The sequence below is a fragment of the Vitis riparia genome, chromosome 7 (genome assembly GCF_004353265.1).
Source record: "Vitis riparia cultivar Riparia Gloire de Montpellier isolate 1030 chromosome 7, EGFV_Vit.rip_1.0, whole genome shotgun sequence".
NCBI lineage: Eukaryota > Viridiplantae > Streptophyta > Magnoliopsida > Vitales > Vitaceae > Vitis > Vitis riparia.
In genome coordinates this window covers 8,526,029-8,551,546 of record NC_048437.1, presented here as the reverse complement: position 1 = coordinate 8,551,546, position 25,518 = coordinate 8,526,029, and the positions used below count along the sequence as shown (strand labels likewise).

The following is a 25,518-nucleotide window of genomic DNA, read 5'->3' as shown; positions in this document are numbered from 1 at the left end:
TTGAAAAAAAATTTTGTTGTTGAATTCCGTACATTTTCTCTAGACTAAAAGTCAAGTTCTCACCCTAGGGGCGGAGCACTTTCCAAATGTTGATTTAAGGAAGAGCTTGAGTGAAGCAAGGGTCAACCTAGTGTCGGAGTTTTTTTAAAGAATCGGAAAGCAGCAGGTGAAAGGAACAAGCGCCCTACTGCCGCGTTTGCGAGTTTGCCAAAGGAACAAGCGCCCTCTGCTGCCGCGTTTGCGAGTTTGCCAAAGGAACAAGCGCCCTCTGCTGCCGCGTTTGCGAGTTTGCCAAACTTATGTTCAGCAGGTGAAAGGAACAAGCGCCCTGCTGCCGCGTTTGCGAGGTTGCTGAACATAAAAGCAGCTTCCTTATTACTATATATATATATATATATATATTTTTTTTTTAAGTTTAAGTTTTCAAATACCAAATTATATAATCTATTAATTTAAATTATATCACATATAATACTTGTTATAAAAAGGAAGAGACTTTTTTTTTTTTTTTTCCCAACTATATAAATATTTAGTAGATATTTTTTTGTAACTATCATGAAACTATTAAAAATTACCTTTTGTTATAGATTTTCTTTAATTAATTTAGCTAACTAATTTTGAAATATATCTTCAAGGTCTTTTTTTTACATAAAATTATAATCATATATTTTAAAATAATGAAAAATCTATATATGAAAATTTAAGATAATACTATTATTTCAATAAAGATAAAATTTTCAAAATATAAATAAATTAATATCTTAAAAATACAACAAATTAAATATCTTAAATTAATAAGTTATATAATTTTATATCTTATTTATATATCATAAAACTTTATTATATTAAGATTGTTAATTTATTGATAAATAAAATATTTATTTATTATTATATTTATCAATTTATCTTTATTGAAATAATATTAGACCATTAAGTTTAAATATATCAATTTTTTATTATTAAAATATATATTTTTAATTTCAATAATAATTTATAATTTTATATTTTTAATTAAATTTTAAAGTTAAAAAAAATAAAAACTGAAACCTCAATTATCAATTAAGACTTTAATTAAAAAATAAAATTTCAATTAATAATTAGACTTCAATTCAAAAATAAAACCTTAACTATCGATTTAAGCTTTAACTTAAATTTTAAAAAAATTATATTTTTTTATGTCGTGTTTACATTAAAAGGGCTATTTTGAGTTTTGTGAAGAGGGTAAGAGCGTATTAGGTAGTAATTTTAGAAATTACTTTTTAATGTTTTTAATATTTTAAATATAAAATTTTTTAAGTATTAAAAATGATATAAAAACTTCTTAAAATCCCATCAAACACTCCCTATAACTTATGTTATTTAATAGAAAAGACTTATTTTGTCCCAAAGCGTGTGCCTTCTCGTTTTTACATAAAGTCAATCACAGCGGATACCCGAAATTTCCATGAAGTACAGTGAAAACTCCTTGGCTACCTTCAGGTTCCAGACGCGTCGTTGCTCGTCTTTATAAGTGCAGATCGCTCACTAGCCAAAACACAGTAGGAGAAGGGAGAAACCAACGTCTGATTTCGAATCTATATGTTTTAATTTTGCTTCGTTTTGAGGGTAGTTTAAAACTAGGGCTCAGATTGGATCTTGTTTTCTATTCAAGTATCTTGATTTCTTTTCTGTTTCCTACAACTTTTCTCAGCTAGCAAACACAAAACTCCTTCTAATTTTGGGGGTTGTGGTGGGGAGATACTGATGGCTTTGGAGCTTGTTGGAGGGGCTGCTTTGGGAGCAGTGTTTGAGAAGTTGTTCGCGGCGGTTGTCGATGCAAGCAATAAGGCAACTCAGTTCGAGTCCAGCCTCAAAAAACTCGAAGAGACACTCAAATCCATAAATCCAAGTATCCTAGAGATGAAAAAGTTGAACGACCAGTTGGATCGTCCAAAGGAGGACATGGAGAAGTTGATCCAAATCTTAAAAGATGGGGAGAAGCTAATCCACAAGTGCTCCAAGGTCTCTTGTTGCAGCTACTTAACGAAGTGGAGGTACGCCAATAAAATTGAGGCCTTGGAGGACTCTCTTCTTAATTTTTTTCAGGTGGAATTGCAAGCCCAACTCGGTAGGAACAACGTAGAGATTCTGGTCACGCTCAAATCAAATAGATTCAGTTTGAGTAACAGAGGGGTTTCCGATAACTTCGAAAATTTGGGTTCCTGTGAGGCTACTGATCCGCCGGCTTTTATGGTGGGACTAGATGTGCCTCTCAAAGAATTGAAGAGGTGGCTGTTTACGGATGGGGAATCAAGGATTGTGGTGTCTGCTCCTGGAGGATGTGGGAAAACCACTTTGGCTAAAAGGCTTTGTCACGACCAACAAGTCAAGGGTATTCCTACAAAATCTTGCTTTCTTTTCTTTCCCTTCATGTTAGTAAACCAAATATGAAATATTCCATGCTATACAAGTGAAATTCATCCAAACAACTTCTTTTTTGGTCTAATGAAATATCGTATGAACTCATTGCTAAATCACTTCTTTCTACCATTTTGAACAGAATATTTTACGGACATTTGCTATGTCACGGTGTCAAAAACATGCGACCTAATTGGCATCATCAAGAAACTATTTTGGCATAATGATGAACAAGTGCCGTCGTTTCAAAATGAGGAAGATGCAGTCAACCAATTGGAAAGAATGCTGAAGAAGAAAGTAGAATCTGGTCGTATACTGTTGGTCCTAGATGATGTTTGGTCTGGGTCGGAATCTGTCCTAGCCAAGTTTAAGAAAATATCGGGATACAAGGTTCTGGTTACATCTAGAAATGAATTTCCAGAATTTGGTTCTACATATCACTTGAAATTGTTGAGTGAAGAAGATGCCATGACTCTTTTCCGTCACTCAGCAATCCCTGAGGATGGGAGCGGTTCTTCCATGCCCAGTGAAGACCTTGTGAATACGGTGGTTTCTCACTCTACATTAATATATCACACCTGCATTCATCTTGTTTCCCTGCAAACCAGAACTAATTTTATTTGGTACTGGCGCTGAACTGCAGATAGTGAGGTGCTGCAAGGGATTTCCACTGGCCCTGGAAGTGGTTGGCAGATCACTCCATGGGCAGCCTGTAGAGATCTGGAGAAGCACACTGATGAAATTATCTGAAGGTGAATCCATTGTCAATTCTGAAGATGAACTGCGTAATTGTCTTCAGAGTAGCTTAGATGCCCTTGATGACAAGGATATTATGCTGAAGGAGTGTTTTATGGACTTGGGCTCATTTCCTGAAGACCAAAAAATCCCTGCCACTGCTCTTATAGATATGTGGGCGGAATTGCACAAAGTAGATAAAGGCGGCATTTATGCCATTTCCAACCTTCAGAAACTCTGCTCTCGGAATCTGCTTAATCTTGTGGTCACAAGGTACACAGGCTTGCTATTTGTCTTTAAAGCAGTAACTTTTTGTCTCTTTTGTCTTTATAATCTTATAATTTAGTGTATCAGCATTTTATGCAATTAGTAATGTTCTATTACAATTGCTATAGAGAAAAGAAATCTATTAACGCTAGCATTGAAGGGGGATTCCAACTCCTGCTAATTTCTGCAATTTTTACCCCATTTGTTTTGGAGATGGTCAAATCAAATGAGCACAAAAACAAAATAAGACTTATATTTCTTGATTTGCAATTATATTCTTCAATCCATAATATCACTCTAACCAATTTCTGCGGGTTCTCCAGGAATGATGCAAATGAGATTGATTGGTGCTACAACGATGCCTTTGTCATGCAGCATGATCTTCTCAGGGATCTAGCCATTTATCAGAGCAACCAGGAGCCCATAGAAAAGAGGAAAAGACTAATCGTGGACTTGACAGGAAACAGACTCCCCGAGTGGTGGACTAAAGAAATGCAACCCCGATTAAGTGCCCGTCTTGTGTCCATCTCCACAGGTCCCCCCTCTCTCTCTCTCATTCTATTTCTTATAATTGGAATCTAATATTTCACACAGTATTTGGCATTACTTCTTTCCCTACCTTCTGACACTTTTATAGGATATTTTGTAGACGAAATGTTCTCCTCAAGCTGGTGCAACATGCAACTTCCTGAAGCTGAGGTTCTAATACTGAACTTTAATCAGACAGAAAAGAAATACGAATTGCCAGAGTTCATGAAGCAAATGGATGAACTGAAGGTTCTAGTAGTAACAAGTTATGGTTTCTGCACTGCTGAATTGACTAATTTTTCAGTACTTGGTTCCTTATCCAATCTAAAGAGAATCAGGTTAGAGCAAGTTTCAATTCCAACACTATGCAACACCAGTATAGAATTGAAGAATCTGGAGAAGTTATCCTTAGTCATGTGTCATAAGATTGGTCAGGCTTTTGCAAGTAGTACCATCCAGATTCCAGAAATGTTACCCAAACTTAGGGAAATCAACATTGATTACTGTAATGACTTGGTGGAATTACCAGAAGGGTTTTGTGATTTAGTCCAGCTGAATAAGCTGAGCATCGGCAACTGCCATAAGCTGTCTTCACTGCCGGAAGGAATAGGGAAGCTTACAAATCTGGAAGTGCTAAGGGTTAGTGCCTGTACATTGGTGTCAAAATTGCCAGACTCAATGGGAAGCCTCCACAAGTTGAGGGTTCTTGATATAACTGGTTGTTTACGAATAAGGAAAATGCCGAAACAAATAGGCGAGTTGCGTAGTCTAAGAGAGTTCCACATGAGAAGGTGCCCGGGTTTGTGCGAGCTGCCATCATCAGTGACGGATCTCGTGGATTTGAAGAGGGTAATCTGCGATGAAGAGACTGCCCAGCTGTGGGAATGTTATACGCACTTGCTCCCCGATCTCACCCTATCAGTGCCTGAAGAAATTATCAACTTGAATTGGCTTTAAAATACTGGCTTCTGAAAAGTTTTCATCCTCCAAAGTGCTGAAACGGACGCCTAATTATATTCAAACAAGGTGGACTTGTTTGAATAATTATAGCTCTATTCGACGTGTGAAATCTGGTGATAATTACAAGAAGCTGTGGTATCATAATTCATCGGCCATTTGTCATATTTGGTTCAGGCTTCAATCAAGGAATGCATTTTCCTACACCCCGTCCTCAGTGCCAACTTTGGCTCGCATTAAGGGAAATTTCGTGTGAACTTTTTTCACACTAAAACTGAATCTGGCTGGAGGTTAGTTTAAAATGGGACTTGATACTGATTCGGGTTGGCCAAGGCGCAGGCTTGTATTGATCTATGAAGTTCATCGACCACAAAGATCAAAAATGGATTCGGTTGCATTTCTGAACTTGGAAATTCCTATTACAGCAAGGTATATCAAAACCACCTAGAAGAGGTGGAGTCTCCTAACAATTATCCTACCTACTTGGAATTTTTTGTTTTTATTTTTTCTATCAATTCCGTTTGGAGTTTGTTTTTTTTTACTTTATTTTAAATATAATTTTAATGGTTAATAGTGTTAAATATTAGATTGTTTATTTTTTTTTAATATTTTATTTCAATTAAACATTAAAAAGTAAGGTAAAACAAACAAAATATTTTTTCTATTTTGAAAAAGTCAAATATTTTGATTTTTTCTATTCAACAAAAAAATATATAATAAATCATGAAATAATAGAAAAACAAACAATCTAAAGTTTGAAAGCAAATTACTTCAAAAAAAATTGAAAAAAAAAAAAGTCCTCTAAATCATATGTAAGAATGAATGCACCAACACTTTATCAATAAGTAAATAAATGTGATTCACAAATGAATGTAATAACATTTCCCAATCAAGAATTATATGAATGTCTAATTATACAATTCACAAACTTAAATATTCTTTACTTCCAATAAAAACAAAGCTGGAAATTATCATACTTTTTCAAGTACACAATCAAACTTTAGCTCAAATTCTTTATAAACATACTTATTAAAATATGGTAATTTTTTTTTAGCAAAGATAAACACAAAAAAAATTAACTAATGAAGATATAGAGAGAATAAAGTAATGACACTAAGATTTAATGTGAAAAAAATATCAAGAGAGATAAAAAATTATAAACCTATATAAGCAATCAAGAGCATTTACTACGAAGAAAAATTAACTCAATATAAAGTTTTACCTAACTCAAGTCTACATATCCTTCTGGAACTATTTGATCAACACCTTCCAACTTCAACTTCACACATTCTTCTTCTCAAATACACTTGAAGTTCACACCAAACTTGATCTTAGTTTTTTCTTGAATTTGCATAAGAAGAAAATAGGTTTTCATTTGAACCCAAATCAACAAGAGCACAAGAGATGAATGGAAGAAATGAATCAACCATTTCTCAAAAAGCTCAATCAAAAAACTAATTTGGAAATCAAAGTAAGGAGGACTTTCTTGACAACCAAACACTATCAATTTGGATGGGAGACAGAGAGAGCTCAAAGGACGTGAGAAAAACGGTTATTGGTGTTCTCAACTCCCAAAAATAGAAATATTTGTTTAAATAAGTTGAAGAATCCTTGATCCAATGATCGAAAAATGATTCAACAACAAATAAATTGATCCTAAAAGCTTCTTTAGAATATTTTCATTAATTTAAAAAACTTGGTTGATTTAATTTCATCAATATCACAACCTCAACTACATACCTTAACCTCTAATACTTAGAATAAGTAGTTCAAGGAAGGATTTGATAGACCCCAGTTGAGAGAATACTTAGAAGTTTTTGACCTAAAATTGCCAATCTATGTAAAACACTCACAGGTATGTTTAGAGATTTTCATCCTTAAGGTTTTTATATTATCTTTTAGATTTTATTTTATTTGATCCTTTGTGTTACAAAATAACTATTTGTAATAGTCTTATTTCAAAATTAGATAAGTGATTGAACTAAAAATATTATTCATTGATAGTTCAATGGTTAGGTCGGTGTTTGAAACACATTTGAAAGAATATATATATACTCTAAATTTTTTAATAATATTTCATTTTTACGATGTTGTTAAATTAAATAATAAAAATAAAAATAAATATATTAATATTTTTTAATTTTATTAAATAAAACATGTATAATATTTAAGTGTAAAAATATATTTAATATGAAAGAAAAAAATATAATTTTTAATTTTATCTACATTTCAAAGGTTATATATCTTATTATTTTATAATTTTTAAAAATTATTATATTATTTAACTTGTAATATTTTCATACTCATCATTATAAAATTAAATGTGAAGGTAAACATATATGTTTGTTTATATATATAGACACGCGTATGTATGTGCGTGTGTTATATTTTATAGCAATATCAAATAAAAGTGATCTCATAGCTCAATGGTTCAATTATCTTGCGGCTCGAGTCTTCCTAACACAAAAATTCTTTTTCGCACCTTATAAGCAGTCCCATGTATAAGAATATGAAGTTGATAGGTTGTATAAACACGTTACAACAGATATAAGCCTAACAAGTTGGTGCAGTGGTAGGTTGCTAGCATTATTGGGCCAAAAGGTGCAAACCCATCATCATTTTATGTTAAATAAGAGTTGATTGATTAGAGAACCGATCAATCTGCCCAGCTCGAATGGTTCAACACCAGCCTAACTCATAAGCTACTCAACTAAGCCAATCGAATAGGAGAGGTTGACAGTCTAGTCGATACAGTGCAGTTTTTAAAACTTTAATAATATGTACAAATAACTTCTAACAAGCTTGAGATCCTTTCTTCTCTACTTGAGAGAATGTCTCATGTTGATTTCATGCATTCTGCATTCAATGACTTCAAATAGTAGTGTCATTTTTCTCTTACTTTCTATTCTCAGCTAGCAGACACAACTCCCCTTCTGATTTTGGGGGTTGTGGTAAAGAGATATCGATGGCTTTGGCGCTTGTTGAAGGGGCTGCTCTGGGAGCAGGAATACGGAGTTTGCTAAGGGCGGTCATAAAAGCAAGTAAAAAGTTAGCCGGGTTCGACTGCATCCTCAAAAAACTCGAAGCCATTCTCGAACTCATAAAGCCATTTATCCAAGTGATGGAAAGGTTGAACGACGAATAGGATCGTCCAAGGATGGAAATGAAGAAGTTGATCCAAATCTTACAAGATGGAGAGAAGCTAATCCAAGACTGCTCTCGCTGCTACTGCTACCAGAGGATGGGGTACGCCAATAAAATTAAAGCCCTCGATGCCTCTCTTCTTAGATTGTTTCAGGTGGATGTGCAAGCCCAACTCAGTAGGAACGTTATGGAGATTCTGGCCATGCTCAAATCAAATAGATTCAGTTGGAATAACAGAGGGGTTTCGGATGAATATGAAAACTTGGGTTCCTGCAACGCTCCTGGTCCACCGGAATTTATGGTGGGATTAGATGTGCCTCTCAAAGAATTGAAGAGGCGGCTGTGTGAGGATGGGAAATCAAGGATTGTGATCGATCAGGGCTCCTAGAGGATGTGGGAAAACCACTTTTTGTTATTAATTTTTTAATATTACTTTTAGATTGCTTCAAATACATTTATTTCGCTATTTTATCTTCTACTTAATTTTTTTTATAAGTAAAAAGGACAATATATTAAAAGTGCTTAATTTTTTAAAAAATCATACTTATATAATAACATCAAATAAATTATAATAAAAAATAAAGAATTTTAATTTTTTTTTTCTAGCCAACCCTTTTATCTTTTTGTTAATTTTTTTAAAACTATAATAGATAAAATTTAAAGATAAATTATAATAATAAATATAAAATGCAAAATCAGTCAATAATTTTTTTTAAAAATTTAAATTATAGTAAGACTCATATAAAATAATAGTCTTGGAATAAAACAAAATTATTGTTTTAATGGGATCATAAATGAATAATTTATTGATTTATAGATAAATTAATATTTATTAATTTATGAATACTACCAAACAAAGCTTTAGCTAATATACGAAAGTATATACCATGATTCTTCTACCAATAGATGCATGCATTGTACCATGAATATGAAAAAATGGGTCATTATTTGTGCAACTTGTATTTGCAAATACCATGTTAAGAAGCATGTATGACTAGTGCAAATACACCTTTTTTTATCATTGCTTATTACGATACTTATGTATGGTTTGTGGATCTAAAAACAATTAATATAGTAAAAAGTTAATACATAAAAGCTTTAGAAATCTAGAAAAAGAAGATAAGGTTATTAATAGTAGAAGATAGAAAGACTCACCCCTTATACTAAAATTTCGGGATGTATATGATCTGACATAACCTAGACACCTTTCCGCACTCAAACCCATGTAACATAGGAATTACTTGTTTCTCCTATTTTTGAACAGAATATTTTAAGCACATTTTGTATGCCACGGTATCAAAACGGCCCAACCTAATTGCCATCATTAAGAAACTATTTTGGGACAAGGATGAACAAGTGCCAGAGTTTCGAAATGAGGAAGATGCAGTCAATCAAATGGAACTGAAACCGAAGAGGAAAGCAGAATCTGGTACTATACTGTTGGTCCTAGATGATGTTTGGTGTGGATCAGAATCCCTCTTAGCCAAGTTCAAGTTCCAGATATCAGAATCCAAGGTTCTGGTTACATCAAGAAATGAATTTCCAGAATTTGGCTCTACATATAACCTGGAATTGTGGAATAAGGAAGATACCATGGTTCTTTTTCGTCATTCAGCAACCCCGAGCATGGAAGCTGTTATTTCACACACAGTAATGATCTTGTGACGAAGGTGGTTTGTCACTCTACATTGCACGTATACTTCATCTATATGCATTCATTTGTTTTATCTCCAAACCACAAGTGATTTCATTTGTTAGTGGTGCTCAACTGCAGTCTGCAGACAGTGAGGCACTGCAAGAGACTTCCACTGGCCCTGGAAGTGTTGGCAGATCACTCCATGGGCAGCCTGTAGAGATCTGGAGAAGCCGACTGATGAAATTACTCGAAGGTCAATCCATTGTCGATTCTGAAACTGATCTGCGTAAATGTCTTCAAAGTAGCTTAGACGCCCTAAATGACGAGGATGTTATGCAGAAGGAGTGTTTTATGGACTTCACCAGGAATGATGCAAGCGAGATTGATGGATGCTACAGCGATGCCTTTTTGCACTTTCCCTTGTATTTCCTCTCAAGTTTGCCTTCTTCATCTGGGTTTTCTTCATCATTTCTTCGTATTTACAGTGTGCTATTTTTTTTTTTTAATTTCAAATAAATTTTAATAAACACTAATAATAATTAAAGACAAAGAATTGAATTATTAAGTTGTCTGTTTGAATACTTCTTATTTTTTATTTTAAAAAATATAAAATGATAATAGCTCCATATAAAAGGGGAGAATTTTTGAGACTAGACTTTAAAAATTTTATAAATAATTATTAATATTAATTATAAAAGGAAAGAAGAATTTATAACATATCAAATTAATTAACAAAAATATTTAAAATGTTGAAAAGAGAGTTTTTGATTTTATTAAAAAGTTTATCAGAAAATTCAAATAATATTTGTAATTTAAAAAAAATAGTAAAAAAAATCTTGTTAAAACATCTTAAATAATTTTTAAAAATGTTTTTTGTGGAGAAAATTTTAAAATAATTTATAATTTCACTAATAAATTTATTAGATTTTTTTTTTTAAATAACTAAGGCTTGATAGTGATAAAATTTTAATTTAAAAGTTGTGAATGAATATAAAGTTATTGTTAAAACTTAAGATAAAAAATATATTTGATAAAATATCAAATATTTAAATAAAATTAAAATTTATCAATAATTAAATAATATATATTGAATAATGTGTAATTATTTGCAGATTAGCAAATTTTTATTAAACGTAAAAGTCGAAACATTTAAAAAATATCAAAATCAAACAAAACCAACAAAAACATATTATTAAATAAAAAATTATAAAAAAAATATTTTTATTAAAATTTATTTTATAATAAATTTAATTTTATAAATATTAAATAAAATTTTATAAAATATTTTATAAAATCTATTTGATATTCATACTTATCTATTTTTTTTTACACACAAAATTAATTTCTTAGAGGGGCAAATTTGCATTTTTACTTTTTTTTTTTCAATATTAAAAAATTTCTAAATAAATATAAGAAAAGTTTTATTTTTTGAAAATTTGAGGGAGTAATGTGTCATTGTGTCCCCCACTAAGATTATGGCGTGCGCCCCTCTTAAGTTGTACGGATAACGCATACTAGAAGTCAAGAATATTGATTTAAGGAAGAGCATGAGTGAAGCAGTAGGTAAAGGGTTTGCCTTCTCATTTCTCAAGTCTACATAAAGTCCACCACAGTGGATTCCCAAAATTTCCATGAAGTACAGTGGAAACTCCTTGGCTACCTTCAAGTTCCAGAGCTCACTAGCCAAAACACAGTAGGAGAAGGGAGAAACCAACGTCTGATTTCGAATCTGTATGTTGTAATATTGTTTTGTTTTGAGGGGAATTTAAAACTAGGGCTCAGATTGGATCTTGTTTTCTATTCAAGTATCTTGATTTCTTCTGTTTCCTACAACTTTTCTCCTCTAGCAAACACAAAACTCCTTCTAATTTTGGGGGTTGTGGTGAGGAGATACTGATGGCTTTGGAGCTTGTTGGAGGGGCTGCGTTGGGAGCAGTGTTTGAGAAGTTGTTCGCGGCGGTTGAAGATGCAAGGACTAAGGCAACCAAGTTCGACTCCAGCCTCAAAAAACTCGAAGAGACACTCAAATCCATAAATCCAAGTATCCTAGAGATGAAAAGGATGAACGACCAGTTGGATCGTCCAAAGGAGGAAATGGAGAAGTTGATCCAAATCTTAAAAGATGGGGAGAAGCTAATCCACAACTGCTCCAAGGTCTCTTGTTGCAACTACTTCAAGAATTGGAGGTACGCCAATGAAATCGAGGCCTTGGAGGACTCTCTTCTTAAAATTTTTCAGGTGGAAGTGCAAGCCCAACTCAGTAGGAACAACGTGCAGATTCGGGTCCTGCTCAATTCAAATAGATTCAGTTGGAGCAACAAAGGGGTTTCCGTTAAATATGAAAGTTTGGGTTCCTGTGAGGCTACTGATCCGCCGGCTTTTATGGTGGGACTAGATGTGCCTCTCAAAGAATTGAAGAGGTGGCTGTTTACGGATGGGGAATCAAGGATTGTGGTGTCGGCTCCTGGAGGATGTGGGAAAACCACTTTGGCTAAAAGGCTTTGTCACGACCAACAAGTCAAGGGTATTCCTACAAAATCTTGCTTTCTTTTCTTTCCCTTCATGTTAGTAAACCAAATATGAAATATTCCATACTATACAAGTGAAATTCATCCAAACAACTTCTTTTTTGGTCTAATGAAATATTGTATGAACTCATTTCTAAATCACTTCTTTCTACCATTTTGAACAGAATATTTTCTGCACATTTTCTATGTCACGGTGTCAAAAACATTCAACCTAATTGGCATCATCAAGAAACTATTTTGGCATAGTGATGAACAAGTGCCGGGGTTTCAAAATGAGGAAGATGCAGTCAACCAATTGGAACTAATGCTGAAGAGGAAAGTAGAATCTGGTCATATACTGTTGGTCCTAGATGACGTTTGGTCTGGGTCGGAATCTTTCCTAACCAAGTTTAACTTCCAAATATCGGGATGCAAGGTTCTGATTACATCTAGAAATGAATTTCCAAAATTTGGTTCTACATATAACTTGAAATTGTTGAGTGAAGAAGATGCCAAGACTCTTTTCCGTCACTCAGCAATCCCTGAGGATGGGAGTGGTTCTTCCATGCCCGGTGAAGACCTTGTGAATACGGTGGTTTCTCACTCTACATTAATTTATCACACCTGCATTCATTTTTGTTTCCCTGCAAACCAGAACTAATCTTATTTGGTGCTGGCGCTGAACTGCAGATAGTGAGGCGCTGCAAGGGATTTCCACTGGCCCTGGAAGTGGTTGGCAGATCGCTCCATGGGCAGCCTGTAGAGATCTGGAGAAGCACACTGATGAAATTATCTGAAGGTGAATCCATTGTCAATTCTGAAGATGAACTGCGTAATTGTCTTCAGAGTAGCTTAGATGCCCTTGATGACAAGGATATTATGCTGAAGGAGTGTTTTATGGACTTGGGCTCATTTCCTGAAGACCAAAAAATCCCTGCCACTGCTCTTATAGATATGTGGGCGGAATTGCACAAACTAGATAAAGACGGCATTTATGCCATTTCCAACCTTCAGAAACTCTGCTCTCGGAATCTGCTTAATCTTGTGGTCACAAGGTACACAGGCTTGCTATTTGTCTTTAAAGTAATAACCTTTTTTCCTTTTTCTCTTGATAATCTTATAATTTTGTGTATCAGCATTTTATACAATTAGTAATGTTCTATTACAATCACTAAGAGAAAAGAAATCTATTAACGCCAGCATTGAAGGGGGAACTCCTGCTAATTTCTGCAATTTTTACCCCATTTGTTTTGGAGATGGTCAAATCACATGAACACAAAAACAAAATAAGACTTATATTTCTTGATTTGCGATTATATTCTTCAATCCATAATATCGCTCTAACCAATGTCTGCGGGTTGTCCAGGAATGATGCAAATGAGATTGATTGGTGCTACAATGATGCCTTTGTCATGCAGCATGATCTTCTCAGGGATCTAGCCATTTATCAGAGCAACCAGGAGCCCATAGAAAAGAGGAAAAGACTAATCGTGGACTTGACAGGAAACAGACTCCCCGAGTGGTGGACTAAAGAAAATCAGCCCCAATTAAGTGCTCGTCTTGTGTCCATCTCCACAGGTCCCCCCTCTCTCTCTCTTTCTATCTCTCATAATTGGAATCTAATATTTCATACAGTATTTGGCATTACTTCTTTCCCTACCTTCTGACACTTTATAGGATATTCTGTAGATGAAATGTTCTCCTCAAGCTGGTGCAACATGCAACTTCCTGAAGCTGAGGCTCTAATACTGAACTTTAATCAGACAGAAAATAAATACGAATTGGCAGAGTTCATGAAGCAAATGGATAAACTGAAGGTTCTAGTAGTAACAAATTATGGTTTCTGTGCTGCTGAATTGACTAATTTTTCAGTTCTCAGTTCCTTATCCAATCTAAAGAGAATCAGGTTAGAGCAAGTTTCCATTCCAACACTATGCAACACGAGTATGGAATTGAAGAATCTGGAAAAGCTATCCTTAGTCATGTGTCATAAGATTGGTCAGGCTTTTGCAAGTAGTACCATCCAGATCCCAGAAATGTTACTAAACCTTAGGGAAATCAACATTGATTACTGTAATGACTTGGTGGAATTACCAGAAGGGTTTTGTGACTTAGTCCAGCTGAATAAGCTGAGCATCAGCAACTGCCATAAGCTGTCTGCACTGCCGGAAGGGATAGGGAAGCTTGCAAATCTGGAAGTGCTAAGGGTTAGTGCCTGTACATTGGTGTCAAAATTGCCAGACTCAATGGGAAGCCTCCACAAGTTGAGCGTTCTTGATATAACTGGTTGTTTACGAATAAGGAAAATGCCAAAACAAATAGGGGAGTTGCGTGGTCTAAGAGAGCTCCACATGAGAAGGTGCCCAGGTTTGCGCGAGCTGCCACCATCAGTGACGCTTCTCGTGGATTTGGAGAGGGTAATCTGCGATGAAGAGACTGCTCAGCTGTGGGAATGTTCTACGCACTTGCTCCCCAATCTCACCCTATCAGTGCCTGAAGAAATTATCAACTTGAATTGGCTTTAAAATACTGGTTTCTGAAAAACTTTCATCCTCCAAAGTGCTGAACCGGACGCCTAATTATATTCAAACAATGTTCGACTTATGAAATCTAGTAATATTTACAAGGATCTGTGATATCATAATTCATCGGCCGTTTGTCATATTTGGTTCGGGCTTCAATCAAGGAATGCATTTTCCTGCACCCCGTCCTCAGTGCCAACTTTGGTTCGCATTAAGGGAAATTTCGTGTGAACTTTTTTCACACTAAAATTGAATCCGGCTGGAGGTTGGTTTAAGACGGGACTTGATATTGATTAGGGTTGGCCAAGGCTCAGGCTTGTATTGACCTATGAAGTTCACTGACCACAAAGATCGAAAATGGATTCGGTTGCATTTCTTAACTTGGAAATTCCTATTACAGCAAGGCATGTCAAAACCGCCTAGAAGAGGGGGAGTCTCCTAACAATCATTCTCCCTATTTAGAATTTTTTGTTTTTATTTTTTCTATCAATTCTTTTTTATAATGAGACTAAGATGGTGTTTGTTTTTTTGACTTTTTGTTGAAAGCAATTTAGTTTAAGAATTTAGGTTGTTTGTTTTTCTACTTTTTCCTAACTTATTATAAATTTTTTACTAAATAAAAAAAAACTAAAATATGTAGTTTTTTCTAAATAAAAAAAAATAACATATTAGTTTTTTTTTATTTTTTAATACTTAATAGAAATAAAATACTACAAAAATAAACAACATAATATTTAACAATATTAAACATTAAGGTTCTATTTAGAATTAAGTAAAAAAGCAAACACCACATAAATCTTTCTTATATGCATAACACTCTATCAATAAGTAAATAAATGTGAATCACATATTAATGGAACAACATTTTCCAATCAAGAATTATATCAACGTTGGACTACACAATTCACAAACTTAAATATTCTTTACTTTTGATAAAAACAAAATTGGAAATTACCCATCTTTTTCAAGGAATATACAATCAAACTTTAGCTCAAATTCTTTATACATATACTTATTAAAATATGATAATTTTTTTAGCTAAGATAAATACAAAGAAAATTACCTAATGAAGAGATAGAGAATAAAGTAATGACACCAAAATTTAGTATGACAAAATATCAATAAAGATAAAAAACTATAGGCCTACAAGAAATCAAGAACATCTGCTACGAAGAAAAACTAACTCAGTACAAGGTTTTATTTAACTCAAGTCTACATATCCTGCTTGAACTACTTGATCAACATCTTCCAACTTCAACTTCACACCTTCTTCTAAAACACACTTGGAGTCCACACTAAACTCAATCTTAATTTTTTCTTGAACTCAATCTTAATTTTTCTTGAATCTTTAGGAGAAGAAAATAGGTTTTCATTCAAACCCAAATCAACAAGAACACAAGAGATGAATGGAAGAAATTAATCAACCATTTTTCAAAAAACTGATTTGGAAATCAAAGGAGAATTTTCTTGGCAACCAAACACTTCCAATTTGGATTAGACCTCAAAGGGAGTGAGAAAAATAGTTGTTGGTGTTCTCCACTCCCTAAAATAGAAATATTTATTTAAATAAGTTGAAGTATTCCTGATCCAATGACTGAAAAATGATTCAACAAAAAATAAATTGATCCTACATAAATTTGGATCGATCTTGGAACATGGCACAAAAATACTTAGCCAAAAAAAATGTTTGCCCAAGTCTCCCAAAGCTTCTTTAAAAGATTTTCATTAATTTGAAAAACTTTGTTGGTTTAATTTCATCCACATCACAACCCCGATTACATACCTTAACCTCTAAACACTTATAATAACTAGTTCAATGAAGGATTTGATAGACTGAGTTGGGAGAATGCTTAGAAGTTTTGACCTAAAATTGCCAATCTAAGTAAAACACTCATATGTATGTTAAGAGATTTTCATCTTTAAGGTTTTTATATTTTCGTTTAGATTTTATTTTATTTGATCCTTTGTGTTACAAAACAATTATTTGTAATGGTCTTATTTCAAAATTAGATAAGTGATTGAATAAGAAACATTATTCATCGATGGTTTAATGGTTAGATCATTGTTTGATATATATATAATCTAAATTTTTTTAATAATATTTCATTTTTATATTAGATGTTGTTAAATTAAATGATAAAAATAAAGTAAATGCATTAATATTTTTAATTTTATTAAATAAAACATGTATGATATTTAAGTGTAAAAATATATTTAAGATGAAAGAAAAGTTATAATTTTTAATTTTATCTACATTTCAAAAGTTATATATCTTATTATTTTATAATTTTAAGAAATTAGTTTATCATTTAACTTATATTATTTTCATACTTACCATTATAAAATTAAATGTGAAGGTAAATATTTATGTTTATTTATATATATAGCGTATGTATGTGTGTGTATTATATTTTATAGCAATATCTAATAAAGTGATCTCATAGTTCAATGGTTCAATTATCTCGTGGCTCAAGTCTTGCTAATGCAAAAAAAAAAAAAATTCGTACCTTATAAGCAATCTCATGCATAAGAATATGAAATTGATAGATTGTATAGACACATTACAACAAATATAAGCAGTGGTAGGTTGCTACCATTATTGGGCCAAAAGGTGCAATTACACATTATCATTTTGGGTCAAATAAGACTTGATTGATTCTTAGAGAACAGACCAATCTGTCTAGTTCGAACAATTCAACACTAGTTTAACTCATAAGCTACTCAACTAGGCTACTCGAATTGGATAGGTCAACGGTCTAGTCGTTTCAATGCAATTTTTAAAACCTTAATATGCACGAATAACTTCTAATCTCTATTTGAGAAAAATAGAATATCATGTTAATTTCATGACTTTTGAATTCAATGGGATGTTGTGGTTCAAACATATTACGATGGTAATGATGCTTCTTGTATTTATAAACTTATTGTTAGGATCATGTGTAAATGAATATAAAAAAGCAAATATAATGGAGGAGCAATTGCATATAAAAGTAAATAGAGATAACGAATAGACAAATGCAAGCATGAGCTTTTATAGTAGCTTAATGCAGCCCAACCTACATCCACTCTCCTCAAGCTTCAACATTAAGTATTCCGCTAACAATACTTCCAACCAAAGCATTCAAATTTTGCCCTTGGATTGTGGCTTTAAGGGATCCTTTATGACCATAAGACTTTTAAAACCAAAGTCTCCAAACTATCTCCCTTGGATTATGGTTCCAATGAACCCTCTCAAAAGATACCCTACTCTTGAGTCCCCTAATGATCCTACACTAGATATCCTCACAAGGTATACAAATGAAACATAAATAAGATCCTAGTTTATATTTTTGGCTTAAATTGGATACAAAGAAACTAGGATTGAGAGGTGTCCTAAGACGAAATGTAAGTTTTGAAGCAAAATGCAATCAAACACATAACTCCTCATTCAATACAAGAAGTTTAGAACCTTTAAACATGGGTTAGAAGCCTAAACTTGTTGTGGGAAAAATTTAGGGCCGATTGATCATCCAACTAGTTAAATCTTACTACTAGTCATTGAAGAATTGTAGGTGATCATTAGGTCATAAGAGTTTAACCAGTTAATCTACCAATTCAATCCATCCTTGACTAATTGAGGCTCAAACTTAATCAATTAAAATTGCCTTCTAGACCGAAGGAGGACATTTGGCCCCCTTGACAAGTTGAACCATTCCGACTCAACCAATTCCTATATATCTCAATCGATTTGAAGAAAATGCAAGTTTTGATATCAAAATGAGCTTGAGAAACAACAATTATTAACTTCCATTTGTTGAAATTTTTAAACAAAATTTCCGCTTCCAATAGCTATAGTATTATTTAAAAGCACTAACTACAATTTGGAATTAATGGAAATTATACAAAAATAAAATAAAATTAAAACTTGAAAATATGAGAAATTTGAGGAGAATACTAAGAGTGTGAGGTTTGTACCCTCCAAATTTTGTACTTTTGTGATTTTTTTTTTAAATTCTACTCGCAATAGCTATAATATTATATAAAAATACTAGTTACACTTAAGATTAATGGAAATTATGCACACAAAAATTAAAACTTAAAAATACTTAAAAATTGAGAAGGGCATGAAAAATGTGAAAATTTTCACTTTTTGGAAAATTTAAAATTCTTTTCCATTTCCAATAATATTATTTAAAAAACTAATCACACTTACAATTGATGAAATTATGCACAAAAATTTAAAATTTGGAAATACTTAAAAATTGGGGAAGCTTCATGCCCTCTAAATTTTGTAATTTTTTTAATTTGATTTTTTTTTTCACTTTAAATAGCTATGATATTATTTATGCACACTAATTACGCTAAACATTGATGGAATTTATGAAAATAAATTAAAAGGTTAAAATACTTAAAAATTCATTAGGGCATGAAAAATGTGGATAATCCTCTTTTAATTTTAATTTCCAAAATTTTCAACTTTTTTAATTAATTTTTTTTCCACTTCTAGTAGCTCTAATATTACTTAGGCATCCTAATCACAATGATCATAACTTTTTCACTTGTACTTTTTATACCCTTCAAATTTTACATGTTTGTCTTATTTAAAAAAAAATTCTTCAAAAAATACTTTCAATATTTCATCCAATATTCTCCATAAAAAATGGAAATTATAATAAAAATTTTAATAATATAACTTTCGGTTATTATTTGATAGATTACCAATTTAATTTTTTAACAATAAATATTTATTTTGATTTATTTATAAATGATTTTTTTTTCACAAAGTCTTAATGTTATAATTTACACCATAAAATTAATAGCAACTTTGATTTTCTTTCACAAAAATTTTTATTTTTACAAAATTTTAATTAGTTTACAACTTTTATAAAAGTATTTATTAAATGATATAATTGGATGTTGCAAACATATCTTAAATGTTATATGCATAGAATTCGTACCATCTGGTTGGAGGTATCAGGTATGGTAATAAAAAGCACCATACCTGTATGTTGTAATATTGTTTTGTTTTGAGGGGAATTTAAAACTAGGGCTCAGATTGGATCTTGCTTTCTATTCAAGTATCTTGATTTCTTTTCTGTTTCCTACAACTTTTCTCAGCTAGCAAACACAAAACTCCTTCTAATTTTGGGGGTTGTGGTGAGGAGATACTGATGGCTTTGGAGCTTGTTGGAGGGGCTGCTTTGGGAGCAGTGTTTGAGAAGTTGTTCACAGCGGTTGTAGATGCAAGGAATAAGGCAACTCAGTTCGACTCCAGCCTCAAAAAACTCGAAGAGACACTCAAATCCATAAATCCAAGTATCCTAGAGATGAAAAAGTTGAACGACCAGTTGGATCATCCAAAGGAGGAATTGGAGAAGTTGATCCAAATCTTAAAAGATGGGGAGAAGCTAATCCACAAGTGCTCCAAGGTCTCTTGTTGCAACTACTTCAAGAAGTGGAGGTACGCCAATGAAATCAAGGCCTTGGAGGACTCTCTTCTTAAAATTTTTCAGGTGGAATTGCAAACCCAACTCAGTAGGAACAACATGCAGATGCTGGTCCTGCTCAAATCAAAGAAATTCAGTTTGGGTTCTTGTGAGGCTACTGATCCGCCGGCTTTTATGGTGGGACTAGATGTGCCTCTCAAAGAATTGAAGAGGCGGCTGTTTACGGATGGGGAATCAAGGATTGTGGTGTCGGCTCCTGGAGGATGTGGGAAAACCACTTTGGCTAAAAGGCTTTGTCACGACCAACAAGTCAAGGGTATTCCTACAAAATCTTGCTTTCTTTTCTTTCCCTTCATCTTAGTAAACCAAATATGAAATATTCCATGCTATACAAGTGAAATTCATCCAAACAACTTCTTTTTTGGTCTAATGAAATATTGTATGAACTCATTTCTAAATCACTTCTTTCTACCATTTTGAACAGAATATTTTACGGACATTTGCTATGTCACGGTGTCAAAAACATGCGACCTAATTGGCATCATCAAGAAACTATTTTGGCATAATGATGAACAAGTGCCGTCGTTTCAAAACGAGGAAGATGCAGTCAACGAATTGGAAAGAATGCTGAAGAGGAAAGTAGAATCTGGTCGTATACTGTTGGTCCTAGATGATGTTTGGTCTGGGTCGGAATCTGTCCTAGCCAAGTTTAAGAAAATATCGGGATACAAGGTTCTGGTTACATCTAGAAATGAATTTCCAGGATTTGGTTCTACATATAACTTGAAATTGTTGAGTGAAGAAGATGCCAAGACACTTTTTTGTCACTCAGCAATCCCTGAGGATGGGAGCAGTTCTTCCATGCCCAGTGAAGAACTTGTGAATGGGGTGGTTTCTCACTCTACATTAATTTATCACACCTGCATTCATTTTTGTTTCCCTGCAAACCAGAACTAATTTTATTTGGTGCTGGTGCTGAACTGCAGATAGTGAGGCGCTGCAAGGGATTTCCACTGGCCCTGGAAGTGGTTGGCAGATCCCTCCATGAGCAGCCTGTAGAGATCTGGAGAAGCACACTGATGAAATTATCTGAAGGTCAATCCATTGTCAATTCTGAAGATGAACTGCGTAATTGTCTTCAAAGTAGCTTAGATGCCCTTGATGACAAGGATATTATGCTGAAGGAGTGTTTTATGGACTTGGGTTCATTTCCTGAAGACCAAAAAATCCCTGCCACTGCTCTTATAGATATGTGGGCGGAATTGCACAAACTAGATAAAGGCGGCATTTATGCCATTTCCAACCTTCAGAAACTCTGCTCTTGGAATCTGCTTAATCTTGTGGTCACAAGGTACACAGGCTTGCTATTTGTCTTTAAAGCAGTAACTTTTTGTCTTTTGTCTCTTTATAATCTTATAATTTAGTCTACATTTTATGCAATTAGTAATGTTCTATTACAATTGCAATAGAGAAAAGAAATCTATTAACGCTAGCATTGAAGGGGGATTCCAACTCCTGCTAATTTCTGCAATTTTTACCCCATTTGTTTTGGAGATGGTCAAATCACATGACCACAAAAATAAAATAAGACTTATATTCCTTGATTTGCAATTATATTCTTCAATCCATAGTATCACTCTAACCAATTTCTGTAGGTCCTTCAGGAATGATGCAAATGAGATTGATTGGTGCTACAACGATGCCTTTGTCATGCAGCACGATCGTCTCAGGGATCTAGCCATTTATCAGAGCGAACAGGAGCCCATAGAAAAGAGGAAAAGACTAATCGTGGACTTGACAGGAAACAGACTCCCCGAGTGGTGGACTAAAGAGAAGCAACCCCGATCAAGTGCTCGTCTTGTGTCCATCTCCACAGGTCCCCCTCTTATCTCTTTCTATTTCTCATTATTGGAATCTAATATTTCATACAGTATTTGGCATTACTTCTTTCCCTACCTTCTGACACTTTATATAGGATATTCTGCAGATGAAATGTTCTCCTCAAGCTGGTGTAGCATGCAACTTCCTGAAGCTGAGGCTCTAATACTGAACTTTAATCAGACAGAAAAGAAATACGAATTGCCAGAGTTCATGAAGCAAATGGATGAACTGAAGGTTCTAGTAGTAACAAATTATGGTTTCTGCACTGCTGAATTGACTAATTTTTCAGTACTTTGTTCCTTATCCAATCTAAAGAGAATCAGGTTAGAGAAAGTTTCAATTCCAACACTATGCAAAACCAGTATAGAATTGAAGAATCTGGAGAAGCTATCCTTAGTTTTGGGAGCAGTGTTTGAGAAGTTGTTCGCGGCGGTTGTAGATGCAAGGAATAAGGCAACTCAGTTCAACTCCAGCCTCAAAAAACTCGAAGAGAGACTCAAATCCATAAATCCAAGTATCCTAGAGGTGAAAAGTTTGAACGACCAGTTGGATCATCCAAAGGAGGAATTGGAGAAGTTGATCCAAATCTTAAAAGATGGGGGGAAGCTAATCCACAAGTGCTCCAAGGTCTCTTGTTGCAGCTACTTCAAGAAGTGGAGGTACGCCAATAAAATTGAGGCCTTGGACGGCTCTCTTCTTAATTTTTTTCAGGTGGAATTGCAAGCCATACTTCTTAGGAGCAGCACGCAGGTTCTGGTCCTGCTCAAATCAAATAAATTCAGTTTGGGTTCTTGTGAGGCTACTGATCCGCCGGCTTTTATGGTGGGACTAGATGGGCCTCTCAAAGAATTGAAGAGGCGGCTGTTTACGGATGGGGAATCAAGGATTGTGGTGTCGGCTCCTGGAGGATGTGGGAAAACCACTTTGGCTAAAAGGCTTTGTCACGACCAACAAGTCAAGGGTATTCCTACAAAATCTTGCTTTCTTTTCTTTCCCTTCATGTTAGTAAACCAAATATGAAATATTCCATGCTATGCAAGTGAAATTCATCCAAACAACTTTTTTGGTCTAATGAAATATTGTATGAACTCATTGCTAAATCACTTCTTTCTACCATTTTGAACAGAATATTTTCAGGGCATTTCCTATGTCACGGTGTCAAAAACATACAACCTGATTGGCATCATCAAGAAACTATTTTGGCATAATGATGAACAAGTGCCGTCGTTTCAAAATGAGGAAGATGCAGTCAACCAATTGGAACTAATGCTGAAGAGGAAGTAGAATCTGGTCGTATACTGTTTGTCCTAGATGATGTTTGGTCTGGGTCGGAATCTGTCCTAGCCAAGTTTAAGTTCCAAATATCGAAATTCAAGGTTCTGATTACATCTAGAAATGAATTTCCAGAATTTGGTTCTACATATCACTTGAAATTGTTGAGTGAAGAAGATGCCAAGACTCTTTTCCGTCACTCAGCAATCCCTGAGGATGGGAGCGGTTCTTCCATGCCCAGTGAAGACCTTGTCAATACGGTGGTTTCTCACTCTACATTAATATATCACACCTGCATTCATCTTGTTTCCCTGCAAACCAGAACTAATTTTATTTGGTACTGGCGCTGAACTGCAGATAGTGAGGTGCTGCAAGGGATTTCCACTGGCCCTGGAAGTGGTTGGCAGATCACTCCATGGGCAGCCTGTAGAGATCTGGAGAAGCACACTGATGAAATTATCTGAAGGTGAATCCATTGTCAATTCTGAAGATGAACTGCGTAATTGTCTTCAGAGTAGCTTAGATGCCCTTGATGACAAGGATATCATGCTGAAGGAGTGTTTTATGGACTTGGGCTCATTTCCTGAAGACCAAAAAATCCCTGCCACTGCTCTTATAGATATGTGGGCGGAATTGCACAAACTAGATAAAGACGGCATTTATGCCATTTCCAACCTTCAGAAACTCTGCTCTCGGAATCTGCTTAATCTTGTGGTTACAAGGTACACAGGCTTGCTATTTGTCTTTAAAGCAGTAAATTTTTGTCTTTTTTCTCTTGATAATCTTATAATTTAGTCTATCAGCATTTTATGCAATTAGTAATGTTCTATTATAATCGCTATAGAGAAAGAAATCTATTAACACTAGCATTGAAGGGGGATTCCAACTCCTGCTAATTTCTGCAATTTTTACCCCATTTGTTTTGGAGATGGTCAAATCACATGACCACAAAAACAAAATAAGACTTATATTTCTTGATTTGCAATTATATTCTTCAATCCATAGTATCACTCTAACCAATTTCTGCAGGTCCTCCTGGAATGATGCAAATGAGATTGATTGGTGCTACAACGATGCCTTTGTCATGTTGCATGATCTTCTCAGGGATCTAGCCATTTATCAGAGTGAACAGGAGCCCATAGAAAAGAGGAAAAGACTAATCGTGGACTGGACAGGAAACAGGCTCCCCGAGTGGTGGACTAAAGAGAAGCAAACCCCGATTAAGTGCTCGTCTTGTGTCCATCTCCACAGGTCCCCCTCTTATCTCTTTCTATTTCTCATTATTGGAATCTAATATTTCATACAGTATTTGGCATTACTTCTTTCCCTACCTTCTGACACTTTATATAGGATATTCTGTAGATGAAATGTTCTCCTCAAGCTGGTGTAGCATGCAACTTCCTGAAGCTGAGGCTCTAATACTGAACTTTAATCAGACAGAAAAGAAATACGAATTGCCAGAGTTCATGAAGCAAATGGATGAACTGAAGGTTCTAGCAGTAACAAATTATGGTTTCTGCACTGCTGAATTGACTAATTTTTCAGTACTTGGTTCCTTATCCAATCTAAAGAGAATCAGGTTAGAGAAAGTTTCAATTCCAACACTATGCAAAACCAGTATAGAATTGAAGAATCTGGAGAAGCTATCCTTAGTTATGTGTCATAAGATTGGTCTGGCTTTTGCAAGTAGTACCATCCAGATTCCAGAAATGTTACCCAACCTTAGGGAAATCAACATTGATTACTGTAATGACTTGGTGGAATTACCAGAAGGGTTTTGTGATTTAATCCAGCTGAATAAGCTGAGCATCAGCAACTGCCATAAGCTGTCTTCACTGCCGGAAGGAATAGGGAAGCTTACAAATCTGGAAGTGCTAAGGGTTAGTGCCTGTACATTGGTGTCAAAATTGCCAGACTCAATGGGAAGCCTCCACAAGTTGAGGGTTCTTGATATAACTGGTAGTTTACTAATAAGGAAAATGCTGAAACAAATAGGCGAGTTGCGTAGTCTAAGAGAGTTCCACATGAGACGGTGCCAGCGTTTGTGTGAGCTGCCATCATCAGTGACGGATCTCGTGGATTTGAAGAGGGTAATCTGCGATGAAGAGACTGCCCAGCTGTGGGAATGTTTTACGCACTTGCTCCCCGATCTCACTCTATTAGTGCCTGAAGAAATTATCAACTTGAATTGGCTTTAAAATACTGGTTGTTGAGATATTAGGAATGTTTTCCTTATATCATTCTTT

The 25,518-nt window shown here is 34.3% G+C and overlaps 3 protein-coding genes and 1 pseudogene across 6 annotated transcripts; all 4 read left to right on the top strand.

Annotated features, from left to right (window-relative positions):
* Positions 1 to 1,566: 1,566 nt before the first annotated feature.
* LOC117918722 (probable disease resistance protein At5g66900) lies at positions 1,567 to 5,410 on the top strand. Of its 4 annotated transcripts, none has more exons than XM_034835577.1 (5): positions 1,567 to 2,371; positions 2,540 to 2,943; positions 3,041 to 3,405; positions 3,723 to 3,934; positions 4,049 to 5,410. In XM_034835577.1, exons 1-5 carry the CDS (start codon positions 1,744 to 1,746, stop codon positions 4,882 to 4,884), a joined length of 2,445 nt encoding a protein of 814 aa, XP_034691468.1. In that variant the 5' UTR covers positions 1,567 to 1,743; the 3' UTR covers positions 4,885 to 5,410. The 4 variants fall into 4 exon arrangements, with proteins under 4 accessions (XP_034691468.1, XP_034691466.1, XP_034691467.1 ...); XM_034835575.1 differs by having other exon boundaries at positions 4,037 to 5,410; XM_034835576.1 differs by having other exon boundaries at positions 2,540 to 2,946.
* A 2,631-nt stretch (positions 5,411 to 8,041) lies between these two features.
* LOC117917463 (probable disease resistance protein At5g66900) lies at positions 8,042 to 10,781 on the top strand. Its single transcript, XM_034833751.1, has 4 exons — positions 8,042 to 8,408; positions 9,293 to 9,678; positions 9,803 to 10,100; positions 10,777 to 10,781. Exons 1-4 carry the CDS (start codon positions 8,042 to 8,044, stop codon positions 10,779 to 10,781), a joined length of 1,056 nt encoding a protein of 351 aa, XP_034689642.1.
* Positions 10,782 to 11,215: 434 nt separating this feature from the next.
* On the top strand, positions 11,216 to 15,073 carry LOC117918723 (probable disease resistance protein At5g66900). Its single transcript, XM_034835578.1, has 5 exons — positions 11,216 to 12,188; positions 12,357 to 12,763; positions 12,862 to 13,226; positions 13,538 to 13,749; positions 13,861 to 15,073. Exons 1-5 carry the CDS (start codon positions 11,561 to 11,563, stop codon positions 14,694 to 14,696), a joined length of 2,448 nt encoding a protein of 815 aa, XP_034691469.1. The 5' UTR covers positions 11,216 to 11,560; the 3' UTR covers positions 14,697 to 15,073.
* A 4,610-nt stretch (positions 15,074 to 19,683) lies between these two features.
* Positions 19,684 to 25,518, top strand: LOC117918721 (annotated as a pseudogene).

Coding starts and splice junctions, on each gene's coding strand:
- LOC117918722 (XM_034835574.1), top strand. CDS start 1,744: ATGGCTTTGGAGCTTGTTGGAGGGGCTGCTTTGGGAGCAGTGTTTGAG. Junction 2,372..2,539: donor TCACGACCAACAAGTCAAGG/GTATTCCTACAA, acceptor CATTTTGAACAG/AATATTTTACGGACATTTGC. Junction 3,406..3,722: donor CTTAATCTTGTGGTCACAAG/GTACACAGGCTT, acceptor CGGGTTCTCCAG/GAATGATGCAAATGAGATTG.
- LOC117917463 (XM_034833751.1), top strand. CDS start 8,042: ATGGAAATGAAGAAGTTGATCCAAATCTTACAAGATGGAGAGAAGCTA. Junction 8,409..9,292: donor AAGGATTGTGATCGATCAGG/GCTCCTAGAGGA, acceptor ATTTTTGAACAG/AATATTTTAAGCACATTTTG. Junction 9,679..9,802: donor AAGCTGTTATTTCACACACA/GTAATGATCTTG, acceptor GCTCAACTGCAG/TCTGCAGACAGTGAGGCACT.
- LOC117918723 (XM_034835578.1), top strand. CDS start 11,561: ATGGCTTTGGAGCTTGTTGGAGGGGCTGCGTTGGGAGCAGTGTTTGAG. Junction 12,764..12,861: donor GTGAAGACCTTGTGAATACG/GTGGTTTCTCAC, acceptor GCTGAACTGCAG/ATAGTGAGGCGCTGCAAGGG. Junction 13,750..13,860: donor TCTTGTGTCCATCTCCACAG/GTCCCCCCTCTC, acceptor GATATTCTGTAG/ATGAAATGTTCTCCTCAAGC.